The following is a 24,413-nucleotide window of genomic DNA, read 5'->3' as shown; positions in this document are numbered from 1 at the left end:
ATGCTTGGAAGGTGTTTAAATTAAAGCTTTATAAGAACAGTCACTTTCACCAAAAGCAGATTTTAGAAATTTCCACATTTTTTATAACCAAAATCAAATTCACACTCGCGGATCTGAAATCAGAATCTCTACCTAGTAACAAAACCACTGACTGTGGCAGCTTCAATACCAGGAAACAACATACAGCTTAAAGGCTTCAAACTGCCTTTAAGCAGCATATTTCAATTCATATCAACCCCCGCTGACCCAGATAATAAACATCACACCAATCACAGTTCAGTACTTTATTATAAAGTATTAATATCTCATCGAGAAATTAAATCAGAAGATCCTATCACAGAATAACATCAGGCAGTGATTTCACAATGTGAATAGAAAGTTTATCTTTAAATTATTATAAATACACAAAGTTCCTTTATAAATTAAATCTCTGAAATAAACATCTTGCCTGTTTACACAGGAATAAATTCAAAGAAGAAGATCTTTGTAATAAATAAAATGAAGTGAGTAGTCACACAATGACATACTGGATTCAAATACACACGTATTTAACACAAAGACAATCCAACCACACAGAGAGACTCGGCTGCACGAAGATATTACCCACCCCAGAGGTACAATTACTTGCCGTGGATGCAATCACCTACATCCCAGAGGCAAAATTCCACCACACCCCAACCTGTCACAGATCCATCGCTCTCTCAGTCCAGTCTAACTCTCTCTCTCTCAGACCAGTCTCGCTCTCTCTCTCAGTCCAGTCTAACTCTCTCTCAGTCCAGTCTCTCTCTCAGACCAGTCTCTCTCTCTCTCTCTCAGTCCAGTCTCTATCTCTCTCTCTGTCCAGTCTCTCTCTCTCTCTCTGTCCAGTCTCTCTCAGTCCAGTCTCTCTCTCTCTCTCAGACCAGTCTCTCTCTCTCTCTCAGACCAGTCTCTCTCTCTCTCTCTCAGTCCAGTCTCTATCTCTCTCTCTGTCCAGTCTCTCTCTCAGTTCAGTATCTCTCTCTCTCTCTCTCTCTCTCTCTCTCAGTCCGGTCTCTCTTTCTCTCTCTCAGTCCAGTCTCTCTCTCTCTCTCCCTCTCAGTCCAGTCTCTCTCTCTCCGTCTCTCAGTCCAGTCTGTCTCTCTCTCTCTCTCTCAGTCCAGTCTCTCTCTCTCTCTCAGACCAGTCTCTCTCTCTCTCTCTCAGTCCAGTCTCTCTCTCAGCGCAGTCTCTCTCTCAGACCAGTCTCTCTCTCTCTCTCAGTCCAGTCTCTCTCTCTCTCTCTCTCAGTCCAGTCTCTCTCTCAGTCCAGTCTCTCTCTCAGTCCAGTCTAACTGGTTGTCAGTGTTGGTTGATACGGGGTGGGTTAAAGTTCAGACTATCACAGTGACTCCTACAGCCAATAGCCCAAGTCTCTGAGATAACCGGAATCTGAAGCAGACGCTCTCTGTCTGGCTGACATCTATCCATAAAATATGTGGAGTGTATTTCACAAGAAACACTTTACTGAGTTGTTGTAAATATCCCTCCTAGAGGGGGGCAGCTGACGGTTCCACAGGAGGTTCTCAGCTCTTTTTGGGCAGGACACATGTACAGCCAATGGGTACCTTGATGTACTTCAGATCAAAGCTATACTGCCCGGGGTGCCCAGGGCAGGTCTGACGCTGCAAGACCAACATGGTCTGTTCCAGGAGCACTGAGTTGAAGGCGAGGGTCTCCTCCCCAGTCTCTGTATCAATACAGCCATCACAGAGGCAGTGAGCAAAGGCCAGCTTCGGAGGGTATCGATTCTCATCATAATCAATCCTGCAATCAGAATAAAGACACCGTTCAGAGAGAGAGGAGAGAACAAGACACAGACTGTCCCTACCCACCGCTGCCAACTTTCCCCACTACCTCCCGCCCCACCGTCCCCCTGCCCCACCATCCTCCTGCCCTGCCACCCCGGCCCCCCTGCCCCTGCCCTCTGCCTGCCCCCAACCCCTCACTGCCCTCCCTACTCCCATGCCCTCGCCGCCCCTGCCCCGCCACACTCTGCTCCCTGCCCCTCTCTGCCCCCTGTTCTCCCTGCCCCACACTGCCCTCCCCCTCTGCCCCTGCCCCTCGCTGCCCCCTTCGCCCTCACTGCTCCCTGCCCTCTTTGCTTCCCTTCCATCTCGCTGCCCCCCACCCTCAATGCCCCCTCCCTGCCCACACTGCCCCTCCCAGCCCCCTCCTTGCCCCCCTTGCCCCCTCCGTGCCCACACGGTGACTGTTCTCTGGGGCTGTGCCATTACCTGTACTCCCAGGGTGAGATGGAGCGATGATTGATGTCACTGTTGTGTGAGGAATATTGTTGGAGATTGGGACAGTTTTTCGGCCCATTGTGTTTCTGCTGTTCCAGCTCCTTCACCAGGGTGGCCGAGGGGAAGCGGTTGATGTTGATCTTGTTCAGCAGCTTCTGGAACCCCCTGCCCCAACTCTCCATCTCCTCCAGCTCCCAGCAATGGAGCGCGGACGCGGTCCTTATTCTGCCAGTCAGAGTCAGCAAGACCACGAGAAGCTGCAGGAAAAAAAATCACAAAAACCTCAGGAAGCTGCAGAGATTCCCAAAATCCCATCATTCCCACCTCACCCTCCCACAAACGTTTGGAATTAAAGGATTGCAGTGGGATAGAACACTTGCCCAGGAATGGCCGCAGAGTCAGAGTGAAAAGTACTGGAGAGGAAGGATTCTCAGCTATCCAGGAAGATTCTCTCTATTCTCTGCTTTTCACACTCTGTCTATTCACACTCTCTCCCTCTGCCCCGTCTCTCGGACTCTCTGAAACTTTTCTTACCGTCTCTGCTTTTCCCATTTCTCTCTCACTCGCTCCCAATGTGTGCCTTTCTCTCCGGTTCTGCTGCTTTGTGCCCTTTGCAGTTTCTGATCTATTCCTGATTCCATTCGCTCTTTTATATTGGATCAGAATGAGCTGGAAATCCCGATGAGGAAAAATGCTTGCTGCTTCCGTGTTATTGTCAAAGATAAAAAAACCCGTTTGTGAGAGAGAGAGAGAGAGAGATTCCGAGGCAGAGACTGAGAGCCACCCCCACTAACCACAGCTCCCAACACACTGGGACAGGAGTCATACTGCACTGAGTGAGAGAGAGGAGCCACCCCCACTAACCACAGCTCCCAACACACTGGGACAGGAGTCATACTGCACTGAGTGAGAGAGAGGAGCCACCCCTACTAAACACAGCTCCCAACATACTGGGACGGGAGTCATACTGCACTGAGTGAGAGAGAGGAGCCACCCCCACTAACCACAGCTCCCAACACACTGGGACAGGAGTCATACTGCACTGAGTGAGAGAGAGGAGCCACCCCTACTAAACACAGCTCCCAACATACTGGGACGGGAGTCATACTGCACTGAGTGAGAGAGAGGAGCCACCCCCACTAACCACAGCTCCCAACACACTGGGACAGGAGTCATACTGCACTGAGTGAGAGAGAGGAGCCACCCCTACTAAACACAGCTCCCAACATACTGGGACAGGAGTCATACTGCACTGAGTGAGAGAGAGGAGCCACCCCCACTAAACACAGCTCCCCACACACTGGGACAGGAGTCATACTGCACTGAGTGAGAGAGAGCAGCCACCCCTGCATGAGAGAGAAAGAGAGAGAGAGAAAGAGAGGACCCCCTGCCTTCCCCCATGCCCCCCGAAAAACAGCTCCCCACACAAACTGGGACAGGTTTCATACTGCACTGAGTGAGAGACAGAGAGAGAGAGATTCCGAGGCAGAGACTGAGAGCCACCCCCACGAAACACAGCTCCCCACACACTGGGACAGGAGTCATACTGCACTGAGTGAGTGAGAGAGAGAGAGAGAGAGAGAGGAGCCACCCCCACTACACAGCTCCCAACACACAGGGACAGGAGTCATACTGCACTGAGTGAGAGAGAGAGAGAGAGAGAGGAGCCACCCCCACTAAACACAGCTCCCCACACACTGGGACAGGAGTCATACTGCACTGAGTGAGAGAGAGCAGCCACCCCTGCATGAGAGAGAAAGAGAGAGAGAGAGAGAGAAAGAGAGGACCCCCTGCCTTCCCCCATGCCCCCCGAAAAACAGCTCCCCACACAAACTGGGACAGGTTTCATACTGCACTGAGTGAGAGACAGAGAGAGAGAGAGAGAGATTCCGAGGCAGAGACTGAGAGCCACCCCCATGAAACACAGCTCCCCACACACTGGGACAGGAGTCATACTGCACTGAGTGAGAGAGAGAGAGAGAGAGAGGAGCCACCCCCACTACACACAGCTCCCAATACACTGGGACAGGAGTCATACTGCACTGAGTGAGAGAGAGCAGCCATCCCCACTAAACACAGCTCCCAATACACTGGGACAGGAGTCATACTGCACTGAGTGAGGGCAGAAACATTCTAGAATTGTCAACTTCAAAACTAGATATCAATATTCAAATCATCAAATATGGTGTTGGCATTTATCCCATCCATAATTCCATAACTGGTGGAACTGTAACGTAATCTTTGTCCACAGATTGTTTCAGGTTCAGAAGGAACTCAGTGCATGATGTAAGGCAAAGGGCAGCTCAAAGAATAGGGCGCAGAGATTGGGTTAGCTCACCGCCTGACTCCCCAAAATCTGTCCACCATCTACAAGGCACAAGGCAGGAGTGTGATGGAACACTCTCCCTGTCCACGTAAACCTGCACATTCACCATGGCTCACCCATCTAACCTACACATATTGGGACACCAGGGACAATTTAGCATGGCCAATCCACCTAAACCGCACATCATTGGCATGTGGCTCGAAACCGGAGCACCCGGAGAAAACCCACGCAGACACAGGGAGAATGTGCAAACTCCGCACAGACAGTGACCCAAGGCGGGAATTGAACCCGGGTCCCTGGCGCTGTGAAGCAGCAGTGCCAACCACTGTGCTACCGTGCAAACAAATAAGAAAACTTGCAAGGAAAGTACTTTGGCTCCTCTAATGGTTTAGATCAGGGGTTGGCAACCTAAATAATCAGAAGGGCAATTTTTTAAGAATGTAGTCAATAATACAATATCTTTAGAGCCACAATGCTGGAACTCAAATGCAGATAATAATGAAATACAAGTCAGCGATACATTTCAACAACATTTTCATTTCTCTTCCAAAAAGTTGTTAATTTAGTGATGTTTTTTCACAAGTACAATGTTAATAAAAGTTAGCAATCAAAACAAACCATTTAAATAACGTTAAAATAGGTTTATTCAATTAATGTTGGAGCTGGATATGAATCCTTACTGAGCTGTATGTGGTTCCGGAGCTGGAGACTGTAGGCCCCTCGTTCAGGTTGGAGCTGCAGATCTCCTGTGGATTGGAGAATGACCAGAAATGTTCAGAACATCCCCAGGTTGACAAATGAACAGCGAAACCAAGGCTTCAGATTCCAGAAAACATTGCTGCAAATGGACACTCATCTGTCCTGCTGCTGATGTTGACTGGGTTACAGAGAAGGAACGAAGGAACCAGCAGAACCTTAAACTTTGGCTGGAGGCAACTTGTCTTGGGTAAGTGCATCACATCAGGGAAATGAATAATGTCAATGGGGTTTTTGGACTGACACATGGTGATAAATTTCCTAGTGTCAGCCTTTTGTTAAACACATTGCCCGAGGAATGACCTCGGGCAGGTAGAGATAACTGAACAGAGAATGCAACAAACCAATCCAATTGTATTCTTACAGAAAATGGAAACCATGGGAATTAAATCACCTTGGAGCGGGAATTTAATTTGGTATCGCTTCAATAGGGCACACGGAGTTGGGGGTAGTGTGTTAAAGTGGATTGGGGACTGGCTATCCGACAGGAAGCAAAGAGTCGGAATAAATGGGTGTTTTTCCGGTTGGAGGAAGGTAACTAGTGGCGTGCCGCAGGGATCGGTACTCGGGCCGCAACTGTTTACCATTTATATAGATGATCTGGAGGAGGGGACGGAGTGTAGGGTAACGAAGTTTGCAGACGACACAAAGATAAGTGGAAAAGTGAATCGTGTGGAGGACGGAGAAGATCTGCAGAGAGATTTGGACAGGCTGAGTGAGTGGGCGAGGATATGGCAAATGGAGTATAACATTGAGAAATGCGAGGTTATACACTTTGGAGGAAATAATAACAAATGGGATTACTATCTCAATGGAAACAAATTAAAACATGCTACCGTGCAAAGGGACCTGGGGGTCCTTGTGCATGAGACGCAAAAGCCCAGTCTGCAGGTACAACAGGTGATCAAGAAGGCAAATGGGATGTTGGCCTATATTGCGAGGGGGATAGAATATAAAAGCAGGGATGTCTTGATGCACCTGTACAGGGCATGGGTGAGGCCGCAGCTGGAATACTGTGTGCAGTATTGGTCCCCTTATATGAGGAAGGATATATTGGCATTGGAGGGAGTGCAGAGAAGGTTCACCAGGTTGATACCGGAGATGAGGGGTTTGGATTATGAGGAGAGGCTGAGGAGATTGGGTTTGTACTCGTTGGAGTTTAGAAGGATGAGGGGGGATCTTATGGAGACTTATAAGATAATGCGGGGGCTGGATAGAGTGGAGGCGGAGAGATTCTTTCCACTTAGTAAGGAAGTTAAAACTAGAGGACACAGCCTCAAAATAAAGGGGGGTCGGTTTAAGACAGAGTTGAGGAGGAACTTCTTCTCCCAGAGGGTGGTGAATCTCTGGAATTCTCTGCCCACTGAGGTGGTGGAGGCTACCTCGCTGAATATGTTTAAGGCGCGGATGGATGGATTCCTGATCGGTAAGGGAATTAAGGGTTATGGGGATCAGGCGGGTAAGTGGTACTGATCCACGTCAGATCAGCCATGATCTTATTGAATGGCGGGGCAGGCTCGAGGGGCTAGATGGCCTACTCCTGCTCCTATTTCTTATACCACACTAAATAGCTCATTTAGAGACTGGAGTATTTGATGGGAACAGCGTAGAGCGAGATTTACTCTGTATAGAACCCTGGGCTGTACCTGTCCTCAGAGTGTTTGATGGGGATGTTTGCATCGGTATTCACGAAGGAGACGGGCGTGTTAACCGGGAGTGTCTCAGAGGGAGGTGTTGACCCGTTAGAGAAAATCTCCATTACAAGGGAGGAAGTGTTAGGTTTTTTAGGGAACATTAAAACTGACAAAGCCCCAGGGCCTGGTGGCATCTATCCTAGACTGCTCAGGGAGACGAGAGATGAAATTGCTGGGCCTCTGACGGAAATCTTTGTCGCTTCTTTGGACACAGGTGAGGTCCCTGAGGATTGGAGGATAGCGAATGTGGTCCCCGTTGTTTAAGAAGGGTAGCAGGGATAACCCAGGAAATTATAGGCCGGTGAGCTTGACGTCCGTGGTAGGGAAGTTGTTGGAGAGGATTCTTAGAGACAGGATGTATGTGCATTTAGAACGGAACAATCTCATTAGTGACAGACAGCATGGATTTGTAAGAGGGAGGTCGTGCCTTACAAATTTGGTGGAGTTTTTTGAGGAAGTGACAAAAACGGTTGACGAAGGAAGGGCCGTGGATGTCGTCTATATGGATTTCAGTAAGGCATTTGACTAAGTCCCACATGGCAGGTTGGTTAAGAAATGGTGTTCCGCAGGGCTCTGTACTGGGACCTCTGCTATTTGTGATATATATAAATGATCTGGAAGAAGGTGTAACTGGTGTAATCAGCAAGTTTGCGGATGACACGAAGATGGCTGGACTTGCGGATAGCGAAGAGCATTGTCGGGCAATACAGCAGGATATAGATAGGCTGGAAAATTGGGCGGAGAGGTGGCAGCTGGAGTTTAATCCGGATAAATGCGAAGTGATGCATTTTGGAAGAAATAATGTAGGGAGGAGTTATACAATAAATGGCAGAGTCATCAGGAGTATAGAAACACAGAGGGACCTAGGTGTGCAAGTCCACAAATCCTTGAAGGTGGCAACACAGGTGGAGAAGGTGGTGAAGAAGGCATATGGTATGCTTGCCTTTATAGGACGGGGTATAGAGTATAAAAGCTGGAGTCTGATGATGCAGCTGTATAGAACGCTGGTTAGGCCACATTTGGAGTACTGCATCCAATTCTGGTCGCCGCACTACCAGAAGGACGTGGAGGCGTTAGAGAGAGTGCAGAGAAGGTTTACCAGGATGTTGCCTGGTATGGAGGGTCTTAGCTATGAGGAGAGATTGGGTAAACTGGGGTTGTTCTCCCTGGAAAGATGGAGAATGAGAGATCTAATAGAGGTGTACAAGATTATGAAGGGGATAGATAGGGTGAACGGTGGGAAGCTTTTTCCCAGATCAAAAGTGACAATCACGAGGGGACACGGGCTCAAGGTGAGAGGGGCGAAGTATAACTCAGATATTAGAGGGATGTTTTTTACACAGAGGGTGGTGGGGGCCTGGAATGCGCTGCCAAGTAGGGTGGTGGAGGCAGACACGCTGACATCGTTTAAGACTTACCTGGATAGTCACATGAGTAGCCTGGGAATGGAGGGATACAAACGATTGGTCTAGTTGGACCAAGGAGCGGCACTGGTTTGGAGGGCCGAAGGGCCTGTTTCCTGTGCTGTACTGTTCTTTGTTCTTTGGGACAGTGTAGAGGGAGCTTTACTCTGTATCTAACACCGTGCTGTACCTGTCCTGGGAGTGTTTGATGGGGACAGTGTAGAGGGAGCTTTACTCTGTATCTAACACCGTGCTGTACCTGTCCTGGGAGTGTTTGATGGGGACAGTGTAGAGGGAGCTTTACTCTGTATCTAACACCGTGCTGTACCTGTCCTGGGAGTGTTTGACGGGGACAGTGTAGAGGGAGCTTTACTCTGTATCTAACACTGTGCTGTACCTGTCCTGGGAGTGTTTGATGGGGACAGTGTAGAGGGAGCTTTACTCTGTATCTAACACCGTGCTGTACCTGTCCTGGGAGTGTTTGACGGGGACAGTGTAGAGGGAGCTTTACTCTGTATCTAACACCGTGCTGTACCTGTCCTGGGAGTGTTTGATGGGGACAGTGTAGAGGGAGCTTTATTCTGTATCTAATCTCGTGCTGTACCTGTCCAGGGAGTGCTAGATGTAACTATTAGCTGACAGGTAATTTAGAATTGAAACCCTCAGTTAGCTCAGCTTGCTGGTTCTAAAATCGACCAGAAATAACAACAGGTGGTCATTCAGAGAACAATATATTCCGACAAATTTAAAATCTGAAAAAAATAGAGCAAAATTAACATGAAAGTAAATGGACGGATTGTTCCTGTGGGGTTAACTGTCCAGATAGTTACAATACTGAAGCCACATGGCTGCGGTTGCAAGTGAATTATTTAAATGAGGTGAGGATGTGAACACTGGATGTTTGGAAAAGTGCACAAGTATTTTCCATAGGTCACATTAGAAACATTTTCTTCTGGACACACTACATAAACCGTGGCCAGAAACGGTGCACTTACGGCCTCGCTCAGGCAAGACCGGAAATTCCCGTCCAAGCTTAACAGAGATTTCCGTTGTCGGACCCTCGCCCGTGCTGATTCGGTGGCAGGCGAGGTGGTAGATTTCCGGTATTGTTTGAATTAATCATTTACTGATACTTTTGGCAATTAGTTAGAATGTGCAAACCTACTCAAATAGCTGGTTGACATAAAAACAATCCCTTCCACTTAGGGAAAAAAATTCCATCCCTCTCTTTTAACCTCTCAGTCAAAGTGGGATTGGGATATATTGAAAGAAGGTGAGTTGGCAGGATCAAGGAATATGGGCGAGTGGAGATGAGAGATTGAGAGAAGGCAGTTGGGATTGAGAAAGGCTTGAATAATTATGTGCTCTAGATAGGAGGCTGGATGACCTTCTGGCTAGACTAGAGTCATAGAAGTTTGTAGCATGGAAACAGGCCCTTCAGCCCAAATTGTCCATGCCGCCTCTTTTTTTTAAACCCCTAAGCTAGTCCCATTTGCCCGCTTTTGGCCCATATCCCTCTATACCCATCTTAAGAACATAAGAAATAGGAGCAGGAGTAGGCCATCTAGCCCCTCGAGCCTGCCCCGCCATTCAATAAGATCATGGCTGATCTGATAGTGGTTTAGTTCCACTTACCCGCCCACTCCCCATAACTCTTCATTCCCTTATTGATCTGAAATACATCTACCTGTGACTTAAACATATTTAACGAGGTAGCCTCCACTGCTTCAATGGGCAGAGAATTCCAGAGATTCACTACCCTCAGAGAAGAAGTTCCTCCTCAACTCTGTTCTAAACTGACTCCCCCTTATTTTGAGGCTGTGTCCTCTAGTTCTTGTTTCCTTTCTAAGTGGAAAGAATCTCTCTGCCTCTACCCTGTCTAGCCCCTTCATTATCTTACAGATCTCTATAAGATCTCCCCTCAGCCTTCTAAACTCCGAGTACAGGCCCAATCTACTCAATCTCTCCTCATAAGCTCACCCCCTCATCTCCGGTATCAACCTGGTGAACCTTCTCTGTACTCCCTCCAAGGCCAATATATCCTTCCGCAAATAAGGGGACCAAAATTGCACACACTACTCTAGTTGCGGCTTCACCAGTACCTTGTACAGTTGCAGCAAGACCTCCCTGCTTTTATACTCCATCCCTCTCGCGATAAAGGCCAACATTCCATTTGCCTTCTTGATTACCTGCTGCACCTGCAAACTGAGTTTTTGCGATTCATGCACAAGGACCCCCAGGTCCCTCTGCACAGTAGCATGTTGTAATTTTTCACCATTTAAATAATAGTCCATTTTACTATTATTCCTTCCAAAGTGGATAACCTCACACTTGTCAACGCTATACTCCATCTGCCAGATCCTCGCCCACTCACTTACCCTATCCAAATCTCTCTGCAGACTTTCCGCATCCTCCACGCAATTCGCTTTCCCACTCATCTTTGTGTCATCAGCAAACTTTGTTACCCTACACTCGGTCCCCTCCTCCAGATTATCTATGTATATGGTAAACAGTTGAGGCCCCAGCACCGATCCCTGCGGCACGCCACTAGTCACCAACTGCCAACCAGAAAAGCACCCATTTATTCCAACTCTCTGCTTCCTGTTGGATAGCCAATCCTCAATCCATGCTAATACTTTACCCCCAACTCCGTGTACCCTAATCTTCTGCAGCAACCTTTTGAGAGGCACCTTATCGAACACCTTCTGGAAATCCAAAAACACCACATCCACCGGTTCCCCTCTGTCAACTGTACTCGTTACATCTTCATAAAAATCCAGTAAATTCGTCAAACATGACTTTCCCTTCATGAATCCATGCTGCGTCTGCTTGATCGAACCATTTTTTTTCCAGGTGTCCTGCTATTTCTTCCTTAATGATGGATTCCAGCAATTTCCCAACTACGGATGTTAAGCTAACCGGCCTGTAGTTACCCGCCTTTTGTCTACCTCCTTTTTTAAACAGTGGCATCACATTAGCTGTTTTCCAATCAGCCGGCACTTCCCTCGAGTCCAGCGAATTTTGATAAATTACAACCAAATCATCTGCTATTACTTCTGCCATTTCTTTCAGTACCCTGGGATGCATTCCATCCGGGCCCAGGGACTTGTCTACCTTTAGTCCCATTAGCCTACCAAGCGCTACCTCTTTAGTAATAGTAATCGTTTTAAGGACCTCACCCCCTACAGTCCCCTATCTTACCCATGTAACTGTCGAAACATTTTTAAAGACAAAATTGTACCCGCCTCTACTACTACCTCTGGCAGCTTGTTCCAGACACTCACCACTCTGCGAAAATATTGCCCCTCTGGACACTTTTGATCTCTCCCCTCTCACCTTAAACCTATGCCCTCTAGTTTTAGACTCCCCAACTTTGGGAAAAGATGTTGACTATCTAGCTGATCTATGCCCCTCATTATTTTATAGACCTCTATAAGATCACCCCTAAACTTCCTACGCGCCAGAGAAAAAAGTCCCAATCTATTCAGCCTCTCGTTATAACTCAAACCATCAAGTCCCGCTAGCATCCTAGTAAATCTTTTCTGCACTCTTTCTAGTTTAATAATATCCTTTCTATAATAGGGTGACCAGAACTGTACACAATTCAGACTGCTACAACACAATCCTTATCGCCCTTTTCCATTCAACTACAATTTCACCAATCATAATCCAGCTGCTTGCCCTGAGCAATACACCATCATCCCATCCTCAAAGCTGTAACTCAGTAAACCATTGATAGATGTATACTTTAGCAGGTGTGAATGCAGATGGATTTATTACACGATTGTTGCATAACCTGCCTCTTGTTCAAACACTGGCGACTTGCCAGTAGCAGTAAGATGTGCCAGGTCTAAAATAACTTCACAGTTACAGTATCGTGTGGGAGTTTCCCTGCTTCAGAAATGCAGAGTTGCATAGTGGTAAAAATATTCCATTTATATCAGTCACAAAGTGTAGGTGAGGGAATAAAAGATATATCAGCGTTAGACAAGAGATACATTGTTTATTTTATGGGACTGGGATTTGGAACATCCAATTACAGGGAGGGGATAATACAAAAAGATTAAGAGATTTTATACAATCACTACAATTAATATAAAATTCTTCATAGAAAGAAACATTGAGTCAGCACAGCCAGCGGAGAGACATTGATCACGGCTGCGTTAGCCTCTGTACAAACCAATTGAATTGCCAGAATCTAGACTCCTCCAAGCAACACTGCATCAACCTTTCTGCTGCAATCCATTTCTCCGCGAGTTAACCGAAGCAGAATATTTTTTTACACAGAGAGGCGTGCCGAATTCTTTCAAGGTGCTGCAGGCTCTGGGTTAAGTGGGTTTTGACTGAAGGGAAGACTGACCTGAGTAATTGCGAAATCAGCACTGAACATTGGAAACTTGTCATAAGGTTGAGTGGGACTCGATGCCATTAAGATATGTTCTAACCCAAGGTTCCCTGCAAAGTCCTCACCTTGAGCAGCTGAGATCAGGAGCATGCACTATTTGTCCCTCCAGGCCATTCCCATTCACTCCTACATGTTTGCGCTAGATTGACATTAAGCAAGGCAGCTGGTGGATTTCGGAGCGTTGGGGAGGACGCAAATAATACATTATTTTTAAAGGTAAAAAAACAGGCTGGTAACTGAGTTGAGAAAAAATAGGGATAAACTTTCATTAGAACGATATTTCCAACGTTTTGTTTTATTTCAGATTTCCAGCATCCGCAGTATTTTGCTTTTGTATCAAGCATTTGGGCTTTACTGCAACAGCTGAAATACTCCGGGCTCTTAAATACCACGCAATGGTCTGCCCGCTAACACCTACACACTTCAGCTTGCAGTAAGAATGCTGTTACTGAACTGATTTGCTCCCTCTATCCCAGTGTCTGAAGCTGTGCTTCACAAAGTTGCCTCTAGATGGCCGATTTCAGTTTAAATATTCAAACTGCTTATTCCACCACATCATTCCAGATACTCCATCTCCAAAATTTAGAAATGCAATATCAATTGCTTTAAATGCACAGCAGGTACGCCAGTTTCTACAAAGGTAAAATTGAGGTCAAGTCTTGAGACCCTATATCTGACAGCCTGTTATTTCCAGCCTATACTCTGTACCACCTGGGGACTGCATAGACAAACAGCACGCACTGGCACTGGCAGGCTGCTCGCAGACTCGGTGAACACGGCCAAACTGCACGCATGGACACTAACATTGCAGATAGAATGTGTGCAGTGTATCTACATACACCGAAAGGTTCCGAGTGGATGTTTCATCTTTCGTAATTGCGTCGGCGAGAAGCTCTTGGGTCGTTCTCTGCAAAGTCACTATTTGCTACTATGTTTGCATGTCAATATCTGATATATCGAAGATAAAATTAGAGTTCACGTTGTTCAGATGTTTTGACAGTAATAGAACCGACTTCGATAAATTACATAAGGATCTGAGTTAGTGGATAAATGTCATTTCCTTGTTACTGGTAAATATTAATCTAATTGATTAATGTATCATGTAGCTTAAAGACTCTTAAAAAGCCATTTTAGGTAAAGACCCAAATTCACTTCCTGGCGATGTCTACTGATCCCAACTTGATAGCTGGCTAGTGGGACCGAGAGAAGAATCGACTGTACTGACTTCCAGAACTAGGAACCCAGTAAACCCCGCTGAAAATGCACATTGACACTGGGGTGAGGAAGGCAATTGGTCTTGGATGTGATGCTTTCGTTGATTGAATACTATTGTCTCTTGGACACGATATCAAAGGGGTACGGACCCTTATCGATATATCGGCAACAAGGCAGCACCTTTGGGGAAAAGCAGAGAAAAGGAGTTGGAAGCTACTGACTGGTTCTGAATTGCTGGGATTTCTGCATAATCTGATCGCATTCAATCATTACTAGCAAATACCTTGCGCTGCTCTTAAGAGTTGTAAGATGACCAGAGAGCGAACTGCACTGAAGTTCTTCCCGGTGATTGTTGGTTCAGGAAGTTACTTGCCCACACAGGCGTTATGGAATCCAGGTTCAGTGCCTGACCGTGCCAATTGCCAACAAAAAAGGAAAATGTCAGCAACCTAAGGTTGGCTCCCAGCAAATGAGCGCAATGTAGCAAGCAGCCAGGCTATGATAGAAAGCTAATGAAGCTGCAACCACTCAATTACAACCAGATATTCGAGAAACATCCAGCTTCCATGTCAGAGAAACAATCTATTCTGCTTCTCTCCACTTTGAGCACCTGATTGTGGTGCTTTTTAACCGAGTTACATTATACAGTTTGAGTGGCTGACACACTTCAATTCAATTGTTGCATAGCAGAATGTAAGTTGAAGAAGCTTCTCCCTAATAAGTTATGGTCTAAACACGTTGTAGATCGAGGGTCTTGATCCCAGCATCTACAGAAACACAGGCACAGAGCTGTTACTCAGAAGTAATTGCATTTATCAATAATCCCCTCAATCCCAGTGTAATTATAAACAACCTTCAACCCCACTCCAAATATCACGTGCCCAAAATACAAACACTCCATCCCCATCCCCACAAACATACAGGGAGGGGCCTGGTATCCAATTCTCTTGTGCAATCATCAGAATTAGAGGCAACTGATCTCCAAACCTACCTTAGGCCTTTTTGTGAGGGAACCCTTTGGTCCAAAGCAGTGTTGTGTAAAAATTGGTTGCTGATGCTGATTATAACCACGTTAGGCTTCACACACACAGATATATATGCTAATGACAGGATTACTCTGAAGGGTTGCGGAGGGAATTTTACACACTTGACACGATGACAGCCTGCAGAAGAAAATCACCCCTGTACAGCTCACTCAACAGGGGATAAAACACTGAAATCAGAGATAGAAGAAACATAGAAAAACTACAGCACAAACAGGCCCTTCGGCCCACAAGTTGTGCCGAACACATCCCTACCTTCTAGACCTACCTATAACCCTCCATCCTGTTAAGCCCCGTGTACTCATCCAGGAGTCTCTTAAAAGACCCCATTGAGTTTACCTCCACCACCACTGATGGCAGCCGATTCCACTCGTCCACCGCCCTGTGTGAAAAACTTACCCCTAACATCTCCCCTGTACCTACCCCCCAGCACCTTAAACCTGTGTCCTCTCGTAGCAGCCATTTCCACCCTGGGAAAAAGCCTCTGAGAGTCCACCCGATCTATGCCTCTCAACATCTTATATACGTCTATTAGGTCTCCTCTCATCCTACGTCTCTCCAAGGAGAAAAGACCAAGCTCCCTCAGCCTATCCTCATAAGGCATGCCACTCAATCCAGGCAACATCCTTGTAAATCTCCTCTGCACCCTTTCAATCTTTTCCACATCCTTCCTGTAATGAGGCGACCAGAACTGAGCACAGTACTCCAAGTGGAGTCTGACAAGGGTCTTATATAGCTGCATCATTATCCCCGGATTCCTAAACTCAATCCCTCGATTGATAAAGGCCAGCACACCATACGCCTTCTTAACTACCTCCTCCACCTGCGGGGCCGATTTTAGAGTCCTATGGACCCGGACCCCAAGGTCCTTCTGATCCTCTACAGTACTAAGAGTCTTTCCCTTTATATTGTACTCCTTCATCCCATTTGACCTACCAAAATGGACCACGACGCATTTATCTGGGTTGAAGTCCATCTGCCACTTGCCGCCCAGTCTTGCATCCTATCTATGTCCCTCTGTAACTTCTGACATCCCTCCAGACTATCCACAACCCCACCAACCTTCGTGTCGTCGGCAAATATTGTCAATATTTTATTTGGCTCTTCACTCTATCAGCGACACGGTGGTTAGCCCTGCTGCCTCACAGCGCATGGGACCCGGGTTCGAATCCCAGCTTGGGTCACTGTCTGTGTGGAGTCTGCACATTCTCCCCATGTCTGCGTGGGTTTCCTCTGGGTGCTCCGGTTTCCTCCCACAGTCCAAAGATGTGCGGGTTGGCCATGCTAAATTGCCCCTTAGTGTCAGAGGGACTAGCTAGGGTAAATGCATGGGGTTACGGGGATAGAGCCTGGGTGGGATTGTGGTCGGTGCAGACTCGATGGGCCGAATGACCTCCTTCTGCACTGTAGGATTCTATGATGCAAAGATTATTGTCAGCTGCTTCCAATGGGTGAAGGTGTTGTTTAATATTGAACACTTGATATTAACTATTCAGCAGCCTCTGATCCACTGAGTTCACAAAATCTGCGTCTCCACTGGAGGTTGAATGAGGGCAGTTTCGATTTAAGCGTGTCCAGAATCCAATAGCCTTCTTTCACCCATTGACCAGGTTACAGTTAACTAATGACCTGAAGGTACCCGCGGTCACCTCCTGTAATCCCAGCAACAGAAAGTTTGAAGGGCAAAATAACACCACCAACCACTGGAAAGAAAGCCCAGCCCACTCCTTCCTACAGATTATACTGGAAGCGCAGCCTTTGTCCCTTCACCAATGCCTTTGAGCTTTAGCAACACACAATCTGACCATCCAGCCCACAGCCTCTCGCTTTGTAATCACCCCTCTCTTCCACCACCCCCTTCAGTCGATTCCCAAGTTCATTTATAGAAACTGTCCAGGCAAAACTCCAACTTTAAAAACAAAGTTGTAGCAAAAGGAATTCCCATTGGAAGGTGTCAGCAGAAGCAGACTGGTGAAGCAGTGTTGGAGCACTCCTGAAATCTAAGCCCTACCTTTACCTGTTTGACCATCTTCTGCACAGCCACAGTATGGTGGATTTGGAAAGTGTACTTAAATGTTTTCCTGATGAGTTGTTTAATAATGGAGTGATCTACAACTGAAACCCTTCCATTAACACATCGCGGAGCAGGTACTTTGTATTAATGAATCCTACAGACTACCACTCAGCCTCCAAAATAAGAGACACTGATCAACAAAACGTCTTCATGCGATGAGATGTAAAGTCCTACACACAAACAAATAAGAAAAATGCAGAATTGTATTGTAAACGTACACAGTTTGAAAGGACAAGTGGAGTAGCAACAGTGTCTTCAGCAGTTTGCACCAGACACTTCAGTTCTGCAACTGGGTTCAATTCCCATTACTTTGACACAGCAACCACACAGACTCATCTTGAGACAGTAACATTAGATTGGGGTACAACTCCCAACTACTCACTAAAGTGTGACCACAGGAGGGAAACCTGTGCCACAACTGTCCGTTTCTATCACGCTGGTTGGTCTTAGTGTTTGGGAAGATACCTCAGCCTATCAGCGCCTGGCCGCTAATGATGAGATTCTGACAACATTTTTTACACAAATAAAAAAATGAAACAAAACAACAGCAGATGGCTTTAACTGAAAGCTGAAGATTTGAGCTCAGACACATGATGCTTGAAGTTACTCCTCATACAAAGGAGTAGTTGACAGCTTGGTTACCAGACGCATCCCAACTGCTTTGGCTTAAAAAGCTCTTAAAACTTGGCTTCAAATCTTTTTTTTTGCTCCTCAGGTGACTCCAAGAGCAACCCGACTCCAAAATTAGCAAGTTCCCAGCCACGTAATCCATTCCAAGGACGCTATGATTCAAAATTATTTTCTACAGTTTTGTACAACTATCATTCCTTAAAATATTACTAGAAATTTACACTAATATTTTTCCAGATTTAAAAGGAAAGGGTGATGTGTAGTTTGAAAACTGAGAAAAGGCCTCAGTCTGTGTTGGATTAATTCAGCATCTGTTAATTACATTTAATTACAGTTTCCTGGAACCATTTATAATAATCAGCAATAAACATCGACAGGAAGTGAGGTTTGTAAACACACTGAATAGATGATGATGAGAGAGATGTGTACTGTACCCCTCGGGCTAGGGATCAGGCAGCCTTACCAGGCAGGTGCTTTTAGTTTCAGCTGTGAGATGGACAGGAGTTGATAGTTACTGCATAACAACAGCCTGAAGTGTTTCAACTGCATCAGTTTTGAACTGATGCCACAGAGGTCACAGGGAAGAGTCAGGGGCTTGGGGCAGGGCAGTTAGAGACAGTTTGTAGAAAGTCTCAATGTTAATGTGAAACATGCCCGAGGGGATGTAGTTGAAATCAGTCAAGTGCAGGCCCAGACAACTTTGCATTTTCCCATATCCTTCAAAATGCAACAAGTGAAACGCAGGAACAGTGAGGAACCTGATTGACCTGTGAAGTGGGTCTCAAAATGGAAGTGTTGACGAAAACTCACTTCCATTACTTTAAGGCTAGGTTACTAATCAAAACTGTTCTGAATCTTTACAACTAGTAAATCCTTTATTAAAGTCATGTAAAAAAAGTCAATCCTGAACATTTATCTGCCCATTCAATGCATTTACTCTGTCCACCCAGCTTCAGCAGATGTTATCTGCGTATAAAAAAACCTGCTTTACCGCAATACCTCAGCTGTGTGTGTCAACAGAATGATCTTTTCAGAGTTCTCAGTCTTCAACCTACACATCCAACACAACCAGAAGGTGTGTGCATGAGATTAAAAATCTGAAAAGTGTAAAATAAAAGAATGAATATTTATTTGGGAAGCCAGAAGAACAAGTTTGCCCAAAAAACGGAGGGGGAAGAGAAAGCAGTGTTTGACAGCACATTCACCTGCTCTCTGGTAACACATTATGAATATTTGGGGAATTCCTTCAGACAACACACACACTAAGAACTTCTAAAGCAGTGTAAAAGGTGTGGCTTCTCTAGGGTGAGATTTCACGTGTTCAGGTCCAGTCTTGACTGTACGGTTTGAACCGATTGCCACTGCAGCGTCAGTCTGTGTTAAATACGCAGTCTGCAGCCATCTCTCCATGATGACAGATTTGGAGTTAAACTGCAGCTGTCACCCACTGGGATGTCAGGAGGTTGAGAGAATGGCAGTGAGGTACCCAAGGAGCCCCAACATGGCTACTTCCTGAAAGAATCACGGATTTAATCACTGGAAATACTGACAGCTGTTTCTAATCAACAAACTGCGGTCCCACGTCGATTGGTTCACAGCTACTGGACTTTGCCAGGGATCTTTGCTCGCTTGCGGGCAATGGCATCCTCTACAGCTTTCAACTGTTTCAGTAGCTCCTCCCTGCGCGATAACGTGCTGGATTTGCTTGACTTTGCAGAGGATGCAGTGGTGGCAGAGGCTGCTGTGTCATGAGACTTGCTGGAGCTTGAAGACACGCTGGTCACTTTGCTCGAGACCTTTGACTGGGGTGAAGGTGGCCGTTTTCTAAAGAGGGGAGGGAAATAAAAAGATTAAAATCAGACAGCCAAACTTCTTGCCACCCTTAGCTCCCCCAAGGACAAGAGTCAACTACTGAACAAGGATCTGGGGACATATGTAGGCCAGAGGATAACAGCTCTAGCTTCTGAAGGACACCAGTAAACCAGATTATGGCAATCTTTCATGGTTGTTCCTGAGTTAGGTCAAAAATAAGCACATTTATTGAATTTGCCATTATGGGACCTTGGACCTGTGTCCCCAGCTTGCTTGTCCAATTCTACAACCACTTGACTATTGAAATTAAAACCTGCTCACTATTCCAGGACCATTCCAGAATGCAAAGACAGACTAGGGGTGCTTTTCTCTGCTCTAAATAATCTTCCTAAATCCTTGCCTTGTCTCGTTCACCATCACCGCCAACAATAAGAACAATGAGTTCCTGGACTTTGTCACCAAGGCTGAGACCATCAGCTGCCTTTGCCCTTCCACCCACCCACCAAACCCCCCATCTCTTGTCAAGTTTCTCTCCTACTTCCCCTCATGCCCTCTCCAAGTTCATCTTGTCAATTACTCTGGACCCATCTCCTGCTTCCCCAACCCTACTCACTAACTACAGGGTAAAAACCTTCCATTCCTGGTCTCCATGCTAGCCGACGTTGTTAACAGTATTCTCTCTTCTGGTACTGATACTAATTTAAATCTAGAATCTTTACCCCTCTCAAAGTCTTGCAAATTGCCACCCCATATCCAATTGCCCTTTCCTCTCCAAAGTCCTTGGATCTGGGAAGTGTGTGCTGCAGTCAGCCTCACAGTGAAGCAGATTGGGAAGAGTGTCCTACAGTCAGTTCTTGTTGAAAAGAAAGTGACATCATAGGTGAACTGTAAGTTTATTGGTTGGTAAGAATCCGTTGTTAGGGATTGTCTACAAATTGCTGTAAATTAGAAAAGTGTGTATTCTTTTGACAAGTAGCTGTGCTTGGATCTGAGAAGGTTAGGGCCAAAAGAATAAGATAATAAAAGTAGCATAAGGGACGTAACATTAAGACTTAAAGTAAGATCTCCAGGCAAGGTCCTGCATTACAGCAGGAGTGTTCAGAGTGAAATAAGGCCCTTTGCACAATTAGTATTTTTTAAGGGGAGTGACTATCAAATTTAATCTGAAGGGACGTCATGGCAGCAGAGCTCACACCTGCGATGTGCTCCTCCTGTGATATGTGGGAAGTCACGGAAACTACCAGCGTTGCTGGTGAACACATGCAGGGAATGCCTCCAACTGCAGCTACGCGCTAAATGCATTTCAGAGCTGGAGGTAGGTGGACTCATTGGGGAATATCCGTGATGCTGAGATTGCCATCATTCAGTGAGATGGTCACACCACAGGTAAAGATTGAAGGGGCAGAAAGGGATGGGCAAACACCAGGCAGAGTAGAGGAAGGCAAGTGATGCAGGAGGCCCTGTGGCCATCCCCCTCTAACAGATAAACTGTTTTAGATACTACTGGGAGGATGACTTCTCAGGGGATAGCAGAGGAAGCCAGGTCCATGACACCATGGGTGCCTCTGCTGCAGGGGAAGAAGAAGAATGGCAGAGCTATAATAATAGGGGATTCAATAGTTGGGGAACAGACAGGCACTTCTGTGGCCGCAAAAGACTCTCCAGGACGGTATGTTGCTTCCCTGGTGTCAGGGTCATGGATGTCTTGGAGCAGCTGCAGGGCATTCTGAAGGGGGAGGGTGAACAGCCAATGATTGTGGTATATATTGGCACCAACAACATAGATGAAAATAAGGGATGAAGTCCTACAAGCAGAATATAGGGATGTAAATTAAAAGGTAGGACCTCAAAGGTAGTAATCTCAGGATTACTACCAGTGCCACATGCTAACGAGAGTAAAAATATCTTGATATATCAGAGGAATACTTGGCTGGAGAAATAGTGTAGGAGGGAGAAATTAAGATTCCTGGGACATTGGGATCAGTTCCAGGGAAGGTGCGACTGGTACAAGTGGGACAGGTTGCATCTGGGTAGGACCAGACGCAATGTCTTTGGGGGGTTGGGATCCTGAGCAGGGAAACAGAGGAGGGAGAAACAAGGATAGTAACAAAAATAGAAATGTGAGGAACAAAAGGGGAAGCAGAAAAAGCAAGGGCAAAAAACAAAAGGGGCCATCATACAAAATAAAGCTAAGATGACTAACAAGGTTAAAAAGACTGTGCCTTAATGCGCGGAGCACTTGCATAAAGGTAATTAACAACGCAAATAGATCTAAACGGTTATGAGATAGTTGTAATTACAGAGACATGGTTGCAGAGTTACCACGAGTAGGAACTGAACATCCAGGGGTATTCATCATTTAGGAAGCACAGACAAAAAGGGAAAGGAGGTGGGGTAGCATTGTTAATAGAGGAGGAAATCAATGCAATAGTGAGGAAGGATATTGACTCCGAAAATTATGATGTGGAATCTGTATGGGTTGAGATAAGAAACAGCAAAAGGCAGAAAAGGTTGTTGGGGGTAGTCTATAGAACCCAAACAGTAATGGAGATGCAAGGATAAGTATTAAACAAGTAGTCAGAGATGCATACAATAGGAATAATTTACATATAGATTGGACAAATAAAACTAGCAATGGTATCGTGTAGTTGTTCCTGGGGAGTGTAAGTGATGGCTTTTCAGATCAATACATTGAGGAACCAACCAGAGAACAGGCAATATTAGACTGGCTCCCGTGCTATGAGAAATAATTAATTAACAATCTTCCTGTGTGGGGTTGCTGGGGGAAAGAGGGACCATAATATGATAATATTCTTCATTAAGATGGAGAATGAAGTAGTCAAATCCAAAACTAGGGTCCTGAATCTTAAACAAAAGGAACTATGAGGGTGTGAGGCATGAATTGATAAAGATAGATTGGGGAACATCATTAAAGGGGTTGACGGTGGCTCATATTTAAAGAACATGTGCATGAATGACAACAATTATTCATTCCTGTCTGGCACAAAAATGAGAGAAAAGATGGTTTAACCATGGCTTACAAACAAAATTAGGGATAATATTAAATCCAAGAGGAGACATGTAAAATTGACAGGAAAAGCAGCAAGCCTGAGGATTGGGAGCATTTTAGAATTCAGCAAACGAGGACAAAAAATTTGATCAAGAGGGAGAAAATATAGCACGGAAGTAAAATTGCAAAACAGGACGTAAAAATTTATATACATGTGTGAAGAGAAGAAGATTAGTAAAGACAAACAGTCAGAAATTATAATGGGAACAAGGACATGGCAGAAGAATTGAACACATTCTTTGGTTTGGTATTCACAAAACAGAGCACAAATAACTCCCCAGAAATATGAGGGAACCAGGGCGTAGTGAGGGGGTGGAATTGAAGGAAATCAGTAATAACGGTGCTGGGGAAATTAAAGAAGTTAAAGGCTGAACAATCACCAGGGCCTGATAATCTACACTCCAGGGCAGGAAAAGCAGCAGCCCTGGACGTATTGGATACATTGGTGGTCATTTTCCAAAATTCTATAGACTCTGAAGCAGTTTCTACAGATTGGAGGGTGGGAAATGTAACCCCACTAATGAAAAAGAGGGGGAGAGAAAAAGGAGAATTACAGAGCAACGAATCTGACATCAGTCACGGAGAAAATGCTAGAATCTATTATAAAAGGCGTGATAAGTGTTTGGAAAGCGCTAATGGGACTGGACAAAGCCAGTATAGGTTCATGAAACACTGTAGGGATTCTATGAAAGGCAAATCATACTTAACAAAACTACTAGAGTTTTTGAGGATGTAACTAGTGGAATATAGAAGGAAGAACTAGTGGATGTGGTGTATTTGGATTTCCTGATGGCTTTTTGTTCGGTCCTTCAAAAGAGGTTAGTGGGCAAAGCACATGGGATAGGGAGCAATGTACTGGCCTGGATCGGGAATTGGCAGCAGAAACAGTGTGGGAAAAAATGGGTCTTTTTCTGAGTGGGAGGTAGCGACCAGTGGGGTAAGACAGGGATCAGTGCTTGGGCCCAGCTGTTCACAATGGCACAGTGGTTAGCACTGCTGCCTCACAGCACCCGGGATCTGCATTCGATTCCTGGCTTGGGTCACTGTCTGTGTGGAGTTTGCACGTTCTCCCCATGTCCGTGTGGGTTTCCTCCGGGTGCTCCGGTTTCCTCCCACAGTCCAAAGATGTGCGGGTTAGGTGGATTGGCCATGCTAAATTGCTCCCTAGTGTCAGGGGAGACTAGCACAGGTAAATACATGGGGATAGGGCCTGGATGGGATTGTGGTCGGTGCAGACTCGATGGGCCAAATGGCTGCCTCCTGCACTGTAGGATTATACTTATACATATAAATGACCTGGATGAGGGAACCAAATGGAACTATTCCAATTCTTCTGATAACACAAAACTGGGCAGAATAGCGTAAAGAAGAACATGCCCCTGTCTACATCAATGGGGACGAAGTAGAAAAGGTCGAGAGTTTCAAGTTTTTAGGTGTCCAGATCACCAACAACCAGTCCTGGTCCCCCCCATGCAGACACTATAAGAAAGCTCACCAACGCCTCTACTTTCTCAGACTAAGGAAATTTGGCATGTCCGCTACAACTCTCACCACCTTTTATAGATGCATCATAAAAAGCATTCTTTCTGGTTGTATCACAGCTTGGTATAGCTCCTACTCTGCCCAAGACTGCAAGGATCTACAAAAGGTAGTGAAGGACCCCACGCATGCCCGACATTCTCTCTTCCACCTTCTTCCTTTGGGAAAAAGATACAAAAGTC

The 24,413-nt window shown here is 45.9% G+C and overlaps 2 protein-coding genes across 7 annotated transcripts in view; both read right to left on the bottom strand.

Moving 5' to 3' along the window:
- Nucleotides 1-1,544: 1,544 nt before the first annotated feature.
- On the bottom strand, nt 1,545-17,135 carry il17c (interleukin 17c). The gene is made up of 4 exons (XM_078210441.1): nt 17,124-17,135; nt 5,271-5,336; nt 2,256-2,521; nt 1,545-1,785 (listed from the first exon to the last, which is right to left on the bottom strand). The coding sequence occupies exons 1-4, from the start codon at nt 17,133-17,135 to the stop codon at nt 1,545-1,547; spliced, it is 585 nt and encodes a 194-aa protein (XP_078066567.1).
- A 588-nt stretch (nt 17,136-17,723) lies between these two features.
- The window catches only part of zc3h18 (zinc finger CCCH-type containing 18), a 201,761-nt gene continuing 195,071 nt past the window's right edge, over nt 17,724-24,413 (bottom strand). For all 6 annotated transcript variants that reach the window (XM_078210460.1, XM_078210461.1, XM_078210458.1 and 3 more), the window contains one exon: nt 17,724-19,634. In XM_078210460.1, coding sequence (XP_078066586.1) covers nt 19,409-19,634 — 226 coding nt within the window. In that variant the 3' untranslated portion in view covers nt 17,724-19,408. The remainder of the gene's footprint in view (nt 19,635-24,413) is intronic.

Source organism: Mustelus asterias, chromosome 4, assembly GCF_964213995.1.
Source record: "Mustelus asterias chromosome 4, sMusAst1.hap1.1, whole genome shotgun sequence".
In the NCBI taxonomy this organism is placed as follows: domain Eukaryota; kingdom Metazoa; phylum Chordata; class Chondrichthyes; order Carcharhiniformes; family Triakidae; genus Mustelus; species Mustelus asterias.
This window is presented reverse-complemented; position numbering and strand designations above follow the sequence as displayed.